The sequence below is a fragment of the Esox lucius genome, chromosome 2 (genome assembly GCF_011004845.1).
Source record: "Esox lucius isolate fEsoLuc1 chromosome 2, fEsoLuc1.pri, whole genome shotgun sequence".
NCBI classification, from domain to species: Eukaryota; Metazoa; Chordata; class Actinopteri; order Esociformes; family Esocidae; genus Esox; species Esox lucius.
This window is the reverse complement of record NC_047570.1, coordinates 35,095,068-35,110,553: the sequence shown is the minus strand read 5'-3', so window position 1 is coordinate 35,110,553 and position 15,486 is coordinate 35,095,068. Positions and strand designations below refer to the sequence as shown.

General features: G+C 41.3%; 2 protein-coding genes across 4 annotated transcripts in view; both read right to left on the bottom strand.

Moving 5' to 3' along the window:
• LOC105025489 (E3 ubiquitin-protein ligase RNF123) overlaps positions 1-1,321 on the bottom strand; it is a 125,207-nt gene extending 123,886 nt beyond the window's left edge. The window contains exon 1 of the mRNA XM_029125368.2: positions 1,033-1,321. The gene's annotated coding sequence lies outside the window, so the exon portion shown is untranslated. The remainder of the gene's footprint in view (positions 1-1,032) is intronic.
• Positions 1,322-1,797: 476 nt separating this feature from the next.
• Positions 1,798-9,331, bottom strand: terf2ip (telomeric repeat binding factor 2, interacting protein). Of its 3 annotated transcripts, none has more exons than XM_020051659.2 (7): positions 9,224-9,331; positions 8,429-8,758; positions 7,525-8,155; positions 3,631-3,740; positions 3,037-3,411; positions 2,682-2,862; positions 1,798-2,406 (listed from the first exon to the last, which is right to left on the bottom strand). In XM_020051659.2, exons 2-7 carry the CDS (start codon positions 8,744-8,746, stop codon positions 2,270-2,272), a joined length of 1,752 nt encoding a protein of 583 aa, XP_019907218.2. In that variant the 5' UTR covers positions 8,747-8,758; positions 9,224-9,331; the 3' UTR covers positions 1,798-2,269. The 3 variants fall into 3 exon arrangements, with proteins under 3 accessions (XP_019907218.2, XP_010894493.2, XP_019907222.2); XM_010896191.3 differs by having other exon boundaries at positions 7,738-8,155; XM_020051663.2 differs by lacking the exon at positions 9,224-9,331 and adding an exon at positions 8,972-9,211.
• Between the last annotated feature and the right edge of the window lie 6,155 nt (positions 9,332-15,486).

Genomic DNA, 15,486 nt, shown 5'->3' with positions numbered 1-15,486 from the left:
ACGTTGTTGCACCCTGTCAAATAGCCCCAAAAGGGCTCTGGTGAAAAGGAGTGAACATGTACAACTTAGGGAATATAGTGCCATTTGGCAACTGCATTGTGTATGCATGAAACAAAACTAACCTGGGCTGATGTGCGTCTGAGACGTCTGGGTTGGGAGACTGTTACCATAGTATTTTTAATAACGAACCACATAATAGCTAGCTAATCATGTAACTTAGTTAAAAATATATGTATTGTTATCGCCAAGATTTACTGTACCTCTCTATTTTCCGTTTACCTGCATTACAATGCAAATGTATACTGGGATGTATAGGTCTATACAACACGCTGAAATGCACAGCTGGGCGAAGAAAGATGGACACTAGCTACTTACCATCACATAAAACCACCGTGCATCTCCTCTTAATACTAAATTGTAGTCTGAGGTTTGAGTGGATACTGTAATGTACCAAAAACCTAGAGGGTAGGGTAGAAGGTAGGCTAGCCAAGCTAAGTGTCTGGAGCTAAATGAGCTACCTTGGTTACTAAAATAATTTACATTCAAGCCAAATCACTAGTACATATAACTAGGTAAGACATTAAGGACCCATACACAAATACAATTATATGTCGGTATCTTTACAGTAGTTGATGTAGCCAGGCTTATTGCAGCCAACGTAAACTTGCTTGCTAGCTAGCTAATAATTTAGTACAGTAAGCTAGCTAACGTCCGTTGCTAAGCCTAGGTCGGATATGGCACATAATTCTATTACATTTTCATACAATAGGTATCTAGCAATGTGAATGTGCAAACTTTGCAGTGTGGCTAGCAAAGGTGTACTAAGTATATTAACTAGCCTAACTGTTTCTTGCGTATTTGCACGCATTTGCCAATGCAGAACAACCCTTGTTGTAATGGGCATTGACAGTGACAGCCATTGCATTGAAGCTGCATTGAATTTCGGCTGGACCTGTTTGTGGTACAGTACAGTAGTGGCATGCTAGCGTTAGCTACGTGGTGGCCAGAACCAGGCTGTCTGGTTAGACTTACCCAGTTCCCTTGCGAGACCTCAAAAACCTACTAAAATGTATCGAGAGACCGGTTCCGTTTGTATGAACTAAAATCCCAGTTATGAAGCAGACTGCAAGCTACAGCTCCCGATATCTCCTCAAGAATATCACCCCCTTTAATAAAACAACAATCCTCTTGTCAAGCTATTCCAAGTTACGGAGTACCGGTTGGTCCAAATTACAAGTCCTTGCAGAAGGCGAATGAACTGATAAATAATATTAGGTCGGAGAATGTAGCGGTAGAAAAATGTGAAACAGTGTAGTGGTGTTGGTCACATATTCTAAACACAATTATCATTATTCTACGGAATTCCAGAGAGGACATTTGAATAAAAAATATTCCCTGGCATTGTCGGGAACTTTTTCTAGTGATCATGGCATGTCATAACAAAAGAGGGTTTGTCGAGATCATGAGTTAATTTTCTAGTCATCACTTCACACAACCTGTGCTGTCAACATCAAGAGAGAATCTAAAGTATGTGGCATCCTCTATTCATTAGTTCAGTACAATTATAACATATATTATGTGCTCAAATCCTTATGTCAGTTGAATAGAACTGCCCAGTAGTTACTATTACGTTATTGTTGAAGTTTGTCTGGATCAGGCTGAATGTGTATTTTCCCTGGTTAAATAAACATACGCTGTTCATGTGATAATTTGGATACAGAAAAACTTCACAATAACATACATAACCTATATCACATGTAAAATGATCACAGTTACAGTCAAAATAAACAGCCACACTCTAGATAAGAACATTTTAATTCCAATTCATACATTATTAAAGGTGAAAAAAATACATTTTAAAATATGCTTTCTTAAACTTGGCACAAAATTAATGAAGCACAGTCTTGGAAAACTGTTCATGCCACAGGCAAGAACGATAAATGGTTAAAAATGGATGAACCTGTTGTGGATCAAGTTCAGGCAGTCAGTCTGTTAAAAGCAGTATACTTCAATCTCTTATTCATAACACATTACACAGCATCCAGTACGTCACAGCAACGAAATTAAACGACAAATGGTCACGTACAAATCAACCACTCGAGGCTTGTTGTGGGTTATGCTGGCCCAGAGGTGCAAATGTGAGTGTTGCCTTGCAGCTAATGAACATAAAGAAGACAGATCATATAATTACAAAGAGATTAAATAAAGAGATTATACAAAATCCACCCCACGACGTGACAAAACAACGGGCCAAAATGAACCAGCAGTGTCAGTCTGCGTCAAGGAAAGCCAACCTCCTGGCAATCCCCCTTTCTCCAAACTTCTTTTGCAGTTCCGAAGTGTCACCGGAAAGCAGCAGGCGGTCATCACAACGTTCCCATCGAGGGCCCTGCCAAGCCCCGTCCACTGAAATTATGCAATGACATTTGACTTTCCACATGTTGCAGTGGCCAACAGAAACGTGTTGTCTTCTGATTTCTCAACCCTCCCCCTCCAGATAGAATACATCACACAAATACGTACGTACATACGTACAGAATCAAACTAAGGTGTTGAGCCCACGGATGGAGAACATGTTAAGGGACTTGGGCGATGCTTGCAATTCCCTCATTTTCTCCAACTTCCATGTTCCCGGGACACAAGGTTCACCTTCGTTGGACTACGAAGACTACGCTACCTACCTGGATTGGGCAAAATCAGTGGGTCTTGCAAAGCAGCAGAGACGACTCCACTGTTTTTCAGAAGGGCCTTGGTGATGTCGACAAGCCCCAGTTTCGAGTCCTTAATCAGGCTGAGGAGATGCTGCTTGGCCTGGTCAAGCTGGAGCTGGGTAAGAGGCTGGGATGCCTCATCTTCCTCCACCTCATAGAAAATCAAGGTTTTTTCAAAGTGCGTTCAAGAAAATACTTCACAGATGAACAAATATATGAAAAGAAAAGGTTATAAAACAATTTAATAGAAGGAATAAAAGATATAAGAAACAAAATGTATTGTTTAATAAAAAATAAAAATCTAAAAGCTGTCTTCCCCTCTTACCTGTTGAGACTCATGCTCAAACAGGAACAGGTGAGGAGCTGTGGAGGTGGAGGGGAGAGTATTTGGGCCAGGACTACCCAGTGCTGAAGAAGCTGACGGGGCAGCAGGTTCTTCCGTGACAGGGATGCTCTTGGCAATTTTTGCCGGACCTCCGGCCTCAGGCGGTTGGTACCCAGGCTGTGTCTCTGAGCGCTTCTCCTGGGCCGGGGACCGGTGCGATTTCTTTGGCTTAGGGGAGCCGTTCTCTGGCTGGGGGGCTGAGGCTGACGTCTGGGTCTCCTGGCCGGATCCTGGTTGTGTTGTACGGGATGCCGAGGATGGAGCAACGCTTTCAGCCAGATCTGGAGTTTCGTCATCATCCTCATCATGAACTGACTGGGAAAGGATAATAAGTATCAGTATTAAGAACAAGACAGAATTTGACCAGATTTTTTTATTTAGCTACATAGTCGAGAGCATACATGAAAACAACACCCACATCATGACAATTTACTTTCTAATGCAGATTAATTTCCAGTAATTTCTGAGTTTGTTTCCCGTATCTACGCCCTAACTAACTGGACATGATGAAAACCCAAGTGTCACAGATATTACCTCATCCGAACCCTCAAATTCTCTCACTGCCCTCTCAAGGATGCCCAGTTTTCGCTTCTTGGCCCTTTTCTTTCCCACCTGCCCCTCTGTTGCGTTGGAGGTTGTAGCCCCTGTGAAACATGTTTTTGTTATAAATATAAGTATAATTAAAAATGTGTTATAATGTTGTTATAATGTTGTTAATTGATCGAAAAATTCATGTGATAATGTGAAAAGACGAATACCAAGAGGCAATGATAGAAACAGAAACAGAGATAGAGACTGAAGCAGAGAAACTGTGACAGAGAGAGAGTGAATGAGACTGAGACAAAAACAGAATGACACAAACAGAGAAAGACTGAAACAGACAGAGAGAAACAGAGAAAGGGAAGGCAGGAAAAATTTCACTAGTATCATTACAATCATTCAATCATGTATTTTTCATTCATTTTTACATGAATAAGTGGGATCCTGGAGACAAATGTTAGAACTACCACTTACATTACTAAAACATTCAGAAAGAAGTATACAGCTTCTTGTTGTTCCTTTTTTAAATTTGCATTATTGTGATTTGAAATGTCAAAATTCCTAATTAACTTGAATAAAGCTATATAGATTGCAAGTAAAAACATAGAAATGACTCCAAATACATATATCAATCCGGCCCACCAGAGCAAAATGGATTTGCTTGTAGTCTTGCGAGGCCACACCTCCTATCTCATCTGGCCTCGTTGGAGGTCTGGAAACGTCTATTAACCAGAAAATGTACCACGCAAACCTAGTCCAGCCGGCACGCAATTAAAATGAATAAATATTGTTTCCCTCACTGGATTCAAACCCAGGTCTCCCACGTGAGAGGTACAATCTTTAACCATGACACCACAGCAATGCATGATTGACCAGTCGCTAGACACCATTGAGCATTGTGTTAGACTAACATTTCTTATTACGTTTACCTCCATCACAAATAGCGTCCATGAACTGTATGGCTTTTGCCACTAGCCGTTTTAACAGCTTATTACCCAGTAATAGGCCTACTAGAATCTACTAACATCCTAATCATAGGAATTGAGCAATTGCTAGCGAGACTGAAGGTGAACTTTTCCATGCCAAAGCTATTTCATTTCATGGAACAAATAATTTCATTCGTGAATGACACTGATATAATAACCATCATTATAGGTAACAATAACTGACTTTCAGGTCAAGTGAAAAGACAAGAGAATTGCAGAAACCCCTACTCTTTTACAAGGGATTTTGATAACGCCTATATTACCCCCAAAAGCACACACAGATTTGTACTTAAATCCACCAGAAACAGATGCAATATAATTGTAAACAGTTTAAGTTTAGGCTTGCTATAACATAGCTAATGAATGTTTTAGCCAGCTAAGTTTTTTTGTCTATCCTGACCCAAAAAGCATGCACGGATGAGTACTTTGAAAATCCCCTAGAAATAGTTGCAATACTGTATAACCGTAAACCATATTGTTTAGCCTTACTATAACGTAGGCTAGCTACTGAATGTTGTAGCTAGCTACGTTTTTGTCTATCCTGACCCCAAAAAAGCATGCACGGATGAGTACTCTACCAGAAACAAGAATCTCGACAAAATCTACCAGAAACAGTCGCAATATAACTGTAAACAGTTATTAGCCAGCGAAGTTGCCTATCCGGAATCCAAATCCAATTGCATACTTTGTTTTGACTGTGAGGATATTCGATCGCAGAACCTGTAGCTTGCAGGTTCGTGTCTCTAACCACTACGCTATTTAACAAGGTAAGTCAGTCAGTCAGTAGGAGAAATTCACTCTCCTTGAATGGCTCCGCTTATGTTGTCCGGCAAAAAACTGGTGTGATTTGAGTCGAGTAAACTTAATCAATAACATTGATGGAATTTAGCTCAGATACAAATGTTTCCAAACGAGAAACCAGGCAAGCCTAGTTCAGCCGGCCCGCGATAGAAACGGTTGATCGTGCCAGCCTTCTCGAAATTCAAACCCGGGTCGCCTACATGAAAGGCTGTGTTGTTAACTACTATACCACAGAGCTGTTCATTCGTGGAGTGTCAGCATAACCTCTTGACATTATATTTAGTCACGCACTAACATCACGTCAAGTTTAAATATTTTGTTAGCCATCATTAACCATTGCCTTGAACTGAGTAATGTTTATTATTAAGTTTACCTCCACCAGAAATAGTATCTATGAACTGTATGACCTTTGCCATTGGCCGTTTTAAAAGCTTATTAGCCATTTGTGAATGACACTGATACAATAACTACTGTGTCAACATAGGTGAAGATAGGTTACTTTTTCGTCAAGTGAAGAGATGATAGAATCGTGTAGGCAGCGAAGTGTTTGTCTATTCTGAACAAATCCTAATATCCACCAACTGTTTTATTTTAGGCTTCCTATTACGTAGCTACATAGGTTTGTAGCCAGAAAAATTTGTCTGTCCTGAACCTCAGGCATAATGAGTTTTGAATGTATAGGGAGTAAAACGTGGATCTTGTTGTCCCGTAGCCCACTTCTCTAACCACTACACTATTTAAAAAGGGGTAGTCAATCACTCACTCAGTCACTCAGTTAGTATGAGACATTCACTCTTCTAGGCCGGCTTCGCTTACGCGGTCCGGCAAAAATAAGAATGACAACTTTCCAGAGGATGTGCTTCATTTTTCACACAACAGAATCTGTCTAAGTATGGGGATAACAGCATCTGTACACCTTCAAATTAACACCACCAACCTCAAACAGAACTATGAAATTCCTATAATCCATTTACTGCAGCGAATATGCTAGCTCTTATAAATGCATAATGGATAGTTTGTCCAAAAATCATATTTCGCTGACAGTCCCCTTACTCCCGGTTGGTCCTTCAGGCACATAGAGCAATTTATTAAAACGATCCATTATTCAGCTCTGTCTCAGTCAGTAATTAGCATTATGAGCATCGTACAAATTCATGAATGGAAACCGTACATACCGCTATCGCAAACCTGCATTGCAAGTGGCAGACTACTGTAGTCTAAAACACTCCAAACAAATCAAGCGATGTTGTTTACCTCAAAGAACATGACCATGTTCTATTCCCCGAAATAAAGTCTTAATTTCACTATATAATTCACATTTCAAAAAAACGTGTACTTCCTGCGTTTACCGGTCAGTTTTGTTCACAATTGTATCAATCTGCACATTCGTTCAGAAAGTGTAAGTCAATACACAGTAAACGAAAGTTAATATTTGTTAGCTAGATATCCGTCTTTGATATTCACCTCGGACAGTGATGGTGAACACGTTAATCCCCAACCCTTGCCCAGAATATCCAGAGACAATGTGTACTTTGTGAATAATAATATAGCAATCAGAATTATTACTTACAATCTGTATAGTCTCGACTGGTTGAACTAGGTAACTTGATGGAGCTGTGTATGGTGGCTATAGGAAATAGCTAGCTAGTGCCAGTTGGAATTCAGCCGGCTGTTTCATCAGTGTACAGTTTTAAAAAATTTAAGAAAATCGATGCTACCGCGACAGATTACTAAATGTAGTTTGAAGTGTTTTGGAGTAGTTTTCCGCTTGCAATGCAACTTTGCTATAGCGGTAAGAAATGTTTCCATTCATGAATTTGGACGATGCTAATAACGCTAAATACAGACTGGGACAGAGCTGAATAATTGATTGGTTGAATAAAGGACTCTATGGGACTTCTGGAAAAATATGAATTTTGGATATACTACCCCTTTAAGGCACAATTTAACTAGGCACTCTAGACTAGAACATTCAGAGTGACTGTACCACTGCCTGATGATTTAATGGATGGGGAGAGGATCAGTGAGAACAAGCGGCACAGCGAGAAAGAGAGAAAATTATATACAGATCTAGACTGGAGTGCGGTTGGCCTAGTGATACCTGGTGATTGGTAGGTCAGTTTGTCCAGGACCACCTCCACCATTACCGTTCCACTGTCTGATCTGGCTCTTTTAGGGAATGGGGGGACGGCAGCCTCCTCAAACACCGGCTGGGGTTGTGTTCCCCCGTCCGGAGACAGACGGTGTTTTGTTTTAGATGGGACCCACTGAGTCATAGTACAGTCAGGCTGGGCCGGGCCTGGTGGCGCTTTACCTGACGAAGATTGCTCAGTCTCTGGTTGGGGTGAGGCTGCTGTCGCACACTCCACGGGTCGCTCCTCTGTCCCCGCTCCTACAGGAGTAATATCCGACGAAAGTGGACTGTCTCCCTGAGGTGAGGAAGGCTGCGGTCCGGCGTCTTCCTCGGACGAGTTCCCTCGTTTCTCCTCCAGGGCAGAAGCTGCATTCTTGGGCTGTCGGTCTCTGAGATACTTCCTGTAGCGGTCCTTCATGGACTGCCAGCTGTGATTGGTCAGACCGTTCTTCTCCATTTCCCGCCAAAAAGTGTTCCCCCGCACCTCACCCTCGTGCTCCGAGACGTACTTCAGGATGGCCGCATCATCCTCTGGGGTGTACATCATGCGCCCACTGGTTCTTCCCCTTTTTCTCTCCGACCCGGACAGGACGTTCACCTGGAGGTAGGTAGGGAAGTAGTTAATTTACGCGTAAACTGTGTGGATTTGTGTATCAGGTTTCTAAATAGCTTGTCACTGGGAGCGCCATTCTACCAGGTATTCTGAGAATAGTTAAATGTACCTAGCAAATAAAGGAGATTCTGAAGTGATACACAACGTTTGAGTATAAATATCAGAACTTCAGAAACAACAGAGTAAACATTTCTTCTGCGTTTTTTTTTAATATATATACCCTTGATACGCAGTTCACATACAAGCCCATAAACAAACCTGTAGGTCGCCAGGCTTGAAGAGGTAATCCTCGACCTCCAGCTGCTGGTTCTTCTCCACACAGTCTCGGATATACTGAGTGGACACATACCCGTGGGCCGCTGAACCCGGGTTGGACCCCATCTCGTCCGGGTCAGCAAGTAGGATAGTCCCAGGCTCCTGTACCCTGCACACAAACCCTCCTCCTGCCTTGATGATGGGCTGCAGCTGAACTTTGGTTGGGCCGGGCCGAAGGAAGAAACGCATGGATTCCCCATCTACTGTCAGGAACAGGACAGGGGAGATGGGGGAGGAACTCGCACTCAAACGGGACAGCATGGCGGGCAGAGCCTATTGATATAACCACAAAGAAACATTTATAATTATAATAATAAATATTTATTTTTAAATGTTATGAAAAGTATTTTGTATAGTTTTTACAGAACAGTATCATAGACACGTTATCACAGATAAAAACACTTGCATCGTTTTCGAAATGTGTTAATCAAATGATCATAAAGACGTTTTTCGAAAATTCTAAATAACTTTGAGATTATAGTTCACCAGTTTCCAGAAATGTATGCCCAGAAACTTGATTTATCCTTGCCCGGAGAAGCGTTAGAACCCGGAAAAAGCGATTAAAATGAACTAGCTACATTATAGCTATCTAGCCACAACAAGTTAGTACAGTATTTGCCAACTACATTAGCTAGTTCAGGTGGTTAACGAACACTGCAAGTGGTCAAAAAATGCTACCGGATAACCGAGATCAAACAGATAGAATTTGAGTGAGAGGAAGCGTTGGAGAATATGCACCTTATAGATCTGTGAAACAACCACCCTATTTAACCAACTCTTCCAGACAGATTAACCAAATTAACAACTTCCCAACGTCCACACGTAGAGCGACCTGCGCATGCGTCAGTATCCTTCTACCCAACGAAACGCAAGCTGTTGTGCTGACCTGCTGGCTCAGTACCGCCATCTTCCGCTATGTACACCAAGTTTCAAGAAGTACTTTTAGGATTTTATTAGCATTCCCACTAGATGGCGACAAAGGTAATACAATATCGCTTAATTGTTTCTATTCTGTTTCTATAACTTTTACATTCCAGTTTTATTTGGGTTGAGATACCTCCTTTACCGGGCGCAGACAATAAAACACTAAAGCCTGGAAGCCCTGGATATGTTCTGTCACTAAATATCTAAAACACAGATCAAAATTAATCAATGAGTCCACAGATTGGTTCCGTGCACTATTGGTGTTAAATTGCTTTTAAGCAATCGTCGGCGCCAGGCCTGGGTGTGGGTGAGACGCGTCTGAAGTACCCCAAGGCGTAATCCCAGCGCTCATATTAGCACCCCCAAGAACTCTTTGGGAGTAGATCGACGCACGTCACTTGAGCCGACGGACATTCGTCGACCGACTCTCTTTGAAGGACACTGTGAAGTCTGTCGAGACGAATTTCCGACGGGCGCACTGCATGTAATATTTTACAATATAATATTACAGTGTAATATTTTACATGCATGACTATGCCTATTGATTTATAATGACATTAATCATTCTAAAATAATAAAGATCTTAGAATGATTTAGTTCCATGTTCCTTCTGTGATTAATGATGTATATAGATAAAACTGCGAAGGTTGGTTCCAGCCTCATATGCCAAAACTAGATACTGGCCTTCAGCTTTCTTAATTCAGATAGCAGTCTTAATCAAATCAGGCTTGTCTTCCAAGCAGCCCAGAAAACACTTCATCAAGCTGCGTTCTCCCTGTTTTACTAGTGTTAGAGTGCTGTGAAAACAATACTATATAAATCAGTCTATGTCTGCCTATTTCTTACAGACAGAGAACTGCACAGGAATCAAGATATATATAAACCAACATTTTAAGAGAAAACAAATGATCATGTTGCTTCCAATAAATTTGACATATTTTTAGGGGATTTAGGAATTTTCTTCTATATACGTACTGACCTCAAAGATGTATCCACAAGTATTTGATTTTGATGAGCTATTCTTAATATCTGATCTATCACATTTCTTCCTTTCCTGCCGTACCCACCGCCAGCAAAAACATTCCAACAACAAACACATTGTGTTCCTGCGCCAGTTTCCATGAACCCAGCTGGAGTCGCCATCAGAAGAATACGACCTGGTCACAATCCACAGTTCCATAAACGAAAGCATTTTAGCTGCCAGGGAATACAAAGACCTGCTCTGTATTCTGGTCTGACCAGGTCTGTGCTGTGGTCTGTACTGTAGTCTGAACAGGTCTATGCTGTGGTCTGTACTGTAGTCTTCACAGGTCTGTGCTGTGATCTGTACTGTAGTCTGAACAGGTCTGTGCTGTGGTCTGTACTGTAGTCTTCACAGGTCTGTGCTGTGGTCTGTACTGTAGTCTGAACAGGTCTGTGCTGTGGTCTGTACTGTTGTCTGAACAGGTCTGTGCTGTGGTCTGTACTGTAGTCTCAACAGGTCTGTTCTGTGGTCTGTACTGCGGTCGGTATTGCCCTGCAATGTGGTCTATGCAGTGGATTGAAAGTTGTACACAAAATTGGCTTGGTGGAAGTGGTTGCAAGGGATATGAACAAAAAGGCATTGCTTTGGAGAGATAACACAAGTCTCATGGCCGCTTTGTTTTTCACCTGTCTGTCCCTGGGGCCAGTATCATCTGGTGAATCAACCCAGACTGTGTCATACTGATGAGTTAAAGCCTATAGGCTTTACTATGTAGCATTTACTCATCGTCTGAACATGGCTCGTCCAAGCACATAATAGATGAGCGTGCCTTGGCAAACTCACACACACACACACACACAGAAACACACGATGAGACCCACCCACACATACTCTGTATGTTTTCAGATACCAACAGTTTAAAATTATATTACCATTTTCAATTTGAGCTGTAAATAACAAATCAAGCACAATAAAGAACAAATTCCATCTCCATTACACCACACACTTGTGGGAATGGGATGATCACTAATTTCTCTTCTTCATTGTTCAGGAAGGAAACGGCTAGGCAGAGTGGATGATGCAACAACGTAAAAATGTGGAATGGCTTCTAGAAGAATGAATATCTGAGATCCTTACTGGGACTATATGTTACTGTTAGGCCTGCAACCTCTCATCTAATAAAGGACAATGAGTTTAATTCTGAGCTATGTTATCGCTTGCCCACAACTGTGTGTGTGAGAGGGATAGAGAGAGGAGTGAGGTAGAAGAGAGAGAGAGAGAGGGATAGAGAGAGGGGTGGGGTAGAAGAGAGAGAGAGAGAGGGATAGAGAGAGGGGTGGGGTAGAAGAGAGAGAGAGAGAGAGGGATAGAGAGAGGAGTGAGGGGAAGAGAGAGAGAGGGAGGGATAGAGAGAGGAGTGGGGTAGAAGAGAGAGAGAGAGAGGGATAGAGAGAGTGGGGGAGAGAGAGAGAGAGAGAGAGGGATAGAGAGAGGGGTGGGGTAGAAGAGAGAGAGAGAGAGGGATAGAGAGAGTGGGGGAGAGAGAGAGAGAGAGAGAGAGAGAGAGAGAGAGGGGGTATCACTTGCCAAGAGAGAGGAATCCAAGAACTGTGAAATCAAAAGAAAATATTCCTGAATATTCATGCTTGGCTGAGCTCTGGCCGGGGGCACATAGTCAACATTCAAAATGGTTTGTGTTCCGAGCCAGCAACACTATACTATGCACACACACACACACACACACACACACACACACACACACACACACACAATTGTTTAGTTGACAGGTACCAGGTGATCTCATGGAGCAATCAACTTGCACCTTTTCCTGTGTTGAGAGTAGATATTTAAAATAAGGGGTCCCAAGCAGCACATTACTATGGCTGAGGATCAAAGCAGACATCATATCAGAGCAGAGCCTGGATGTTATAGAGTTTCAGGGGAATTTAACCATCACTGGCTTCCAAGGGGACAAACCATTTGAGCAAATGTGAAAACTACCGCACACGATACCCTTTTAGGGGCACTAATGATTCATGGGCCCCTTACATTCTAGTCAAAAGGTATACACTATACAGCAAATAGGGTCCAATTTGGGACGCAAAGTGCAGACCCATGTATAAATAAAGCTTTACCAGAGGTTGAAATTCCACTCAGTTTAAGATTTATGCTCCTCATATATGAGTTGAATATATGCTACACATTGTTCAGAGGTGTTTTGTGGGTTCTGGAAATGGAGAGAGGTTTTAATAAATATTGATTCAGCATAATTATAAAAAAATGTTTCACTGCGGTTGGCGATGTATTACTTGATTGAGCACACAGATTGTAACAGCAAATTATTTTGCGGAAAGAAATGCGTCTGTTTTTATTTCCCCCCCCCCTCAGTTTTCCCCTCAGTCTGTCATTTTAGGTCAGCTGTGGGCGTACGCAAACACACTGCATTTCCCCGTGTTGGTGTTTGGGACTCTTTCAGAAGGTAGTTTGTCAAAATGTCACGCTGAAATGTTTTAGGCCTCAAGGGCAAGTTAGATTGTTGAAGTAATCTCAGGACGAGTCGACAGACCAGGCCAAGTCAAAGATGACGTTAGTCATTTTTAAGGGCACAGAGATATCTGAAGCACCCTACATTCTATGACACAACAGGCTCAGAAAAGGCAACCTCCTCCTCCCTTATGTGTTATTGAACGCACCTGTCTCTCAAACCCACATTTCTCCCTCCTTCACTGTTTCCTCTTAGAACTTTAACAATAACAGAGTAAACATTTCCTCTTTTCTTTCCTCTTTACTTAATTTCCAATTTAAACGGCCTTCCTTGACAAATGAAACAAGGGACTCTATAGTTTTCTGTCTCTTTCTCTGGTTTTCCCAACAGGAACCTCTAGAGGTCTGCGTTGTGGGCAGGAGGGAGGGGGGGGACTCATGGGACTGGAGGGATGAGCTGCCATTAAACCAACTTTATCTTGGATATGTTCCTGATCCTTTACTCTAGCAGTGTGACGGACCAACATGAAAGAAGGATTTGGGAAACAACGAGAACGTATCCTCACCCGCTGAAGTAATGAGCTCGAGTTCTTGACTGATTCAAAACTAGTCTTGAGTCTTCACAAAATGATTTGTAAAAACACGGTTGTGAGCCGCCAAACCCAGCTGGGTTTACATAGCATATGAAGGCAGGTGATCTAGACAACCAGACAGCTTTGTGTTTTAAACAAATTGTCCTGACCACACTGTTTAGGCCGTAAACTAATGAAAGAAACTCACATCTCTCCAGTTTTTGTTGCTACAGTTTCACAGGACACAAAGAATCTGCATGCATCTGTAGTCAATGGCACTATAATTGGAAATATCTATATTGTGATGGTGCAGTTATACAGTTTACTGTGAGGTTAAAGTCAGCCTTTAATTACAGGATGAGCCAAATATCAAAATGATCTATTTTGACAACGCAGATGCTGTGAAGTTATTACCACAGAAGGACAGTCAGCTGCTGCGATTAAACAAACACAGTGTGCATTCCGTTATTCTGCGTAACAAGACAACAGTGTGAGAAAATAGTCATATTATGCAATATTGTATTTTTGAAAGCAAAAGCCCACCCAAGATTCAGTTAGAGGGGTATTTATTTCCTACTCATACAAACACTTGACTGGTAAAGACCGTCCATAACACATGGCGGGACAGTCAGTCAACCGAGAACAAAGCAAAAAAACAATATACGTAATAAATATTTTTTTTACTAATACAGCAATCAAAAAGTCAATCAAAAACAAACAATAACACACCTAGAGAATACAATATCAGTTATTTTTTACATTTTCTGCTTGGAGGATTCCAGGTGTCTACCATATAATTCCATTTTCATGGAAACAAGATTATATCCCAAATGGTACCCTATTTCCTGTAGAGTTATGGGCACTACTTCTGAAAAAGTATGCTGGGTAGCGCTGTGTGATAGGCAGCATGCAAGATCAAGTTACAACATTATAGACAATTTTTTGAGAATAACTGGCAATAGGGCAATTCTGGCAAATGCCAGATTGGCCAGTCAATCTTAAACCCAGTGGGCCCGTGGAAATTAGGAATTCATAAGCACCAGCAGAGTTTATGCTGACTTCTTGACCCCATCTGTCCTTGGTCTCTAGGAAAACCTACTACACTGCTGGTTCAATGAAAGTGCATTTGATCATTACAAGATACTAGATTATATCTGGATAATTATTATCTCTGGACAGTAATCATTATTATGACAATTTTATCATTCAAATCTTCTCCAAATAACATTAAAGCACTTTTCCAGAGCTTTTGCATAATTTCAAATGCATGTCGATTGTGTACAATGTCACCCATTTCATATGAATATTACACACTGCAAAAATACAAATACATAAAAAATGTCTTTGTGCATGTAGTATGATATTTTTCAAAGCAAATTTATAATGTGACACATTTGTTATGGTGAAGATCCTGGAATAATTTTTTTATATTCAATTTTGCATATAATTCATAGCAAAATTAAAATATTGTTAGATTAAAACGTTATTGCAAGACAAGGCAAAATTTAACATTAAGTTAACCTGCAACTTGGACAAACAAACCCAATATATTATGAAATATGCCAAAGAGGCAGAATGCTATTCTTCCCACCTAGTTTAAACAGGGCTTTGGTCAAAAGTAATGAATAGTGTTGAAAACGAAGGGCCTATACACATTTACAAAATATACTGGGAGCACTTTTAAATTGCATTAATATGTAAATTACATTTTCTATTTATCTATGCGATGGAAAGGTGTCGGATGAAGTTACATAGTCAATGTGCCCGGGAGTTCATAAGGGGAACCGTGAACCATTGACAACCGCTGTCCCGGGCCCAGGCCTGGGGGGAGGGCCCAGGCCTGGGGGGAGGCCTTTGGTTGCCTTAAATATAATCAGTCATTTGTCAGACAGAGTTAGTATTCAGTACTATCGAGAAGGATAACTGTTATTAAACAGATTAATTGCATCGAAGAAGGGATTCATGTTTTTTACTCTTTGCTGTTTTTTTTTTATACTGCATTATGATTAAACCTTTTTCTGTCAAAATCAATGATACAACAGCCAATCAATGATACC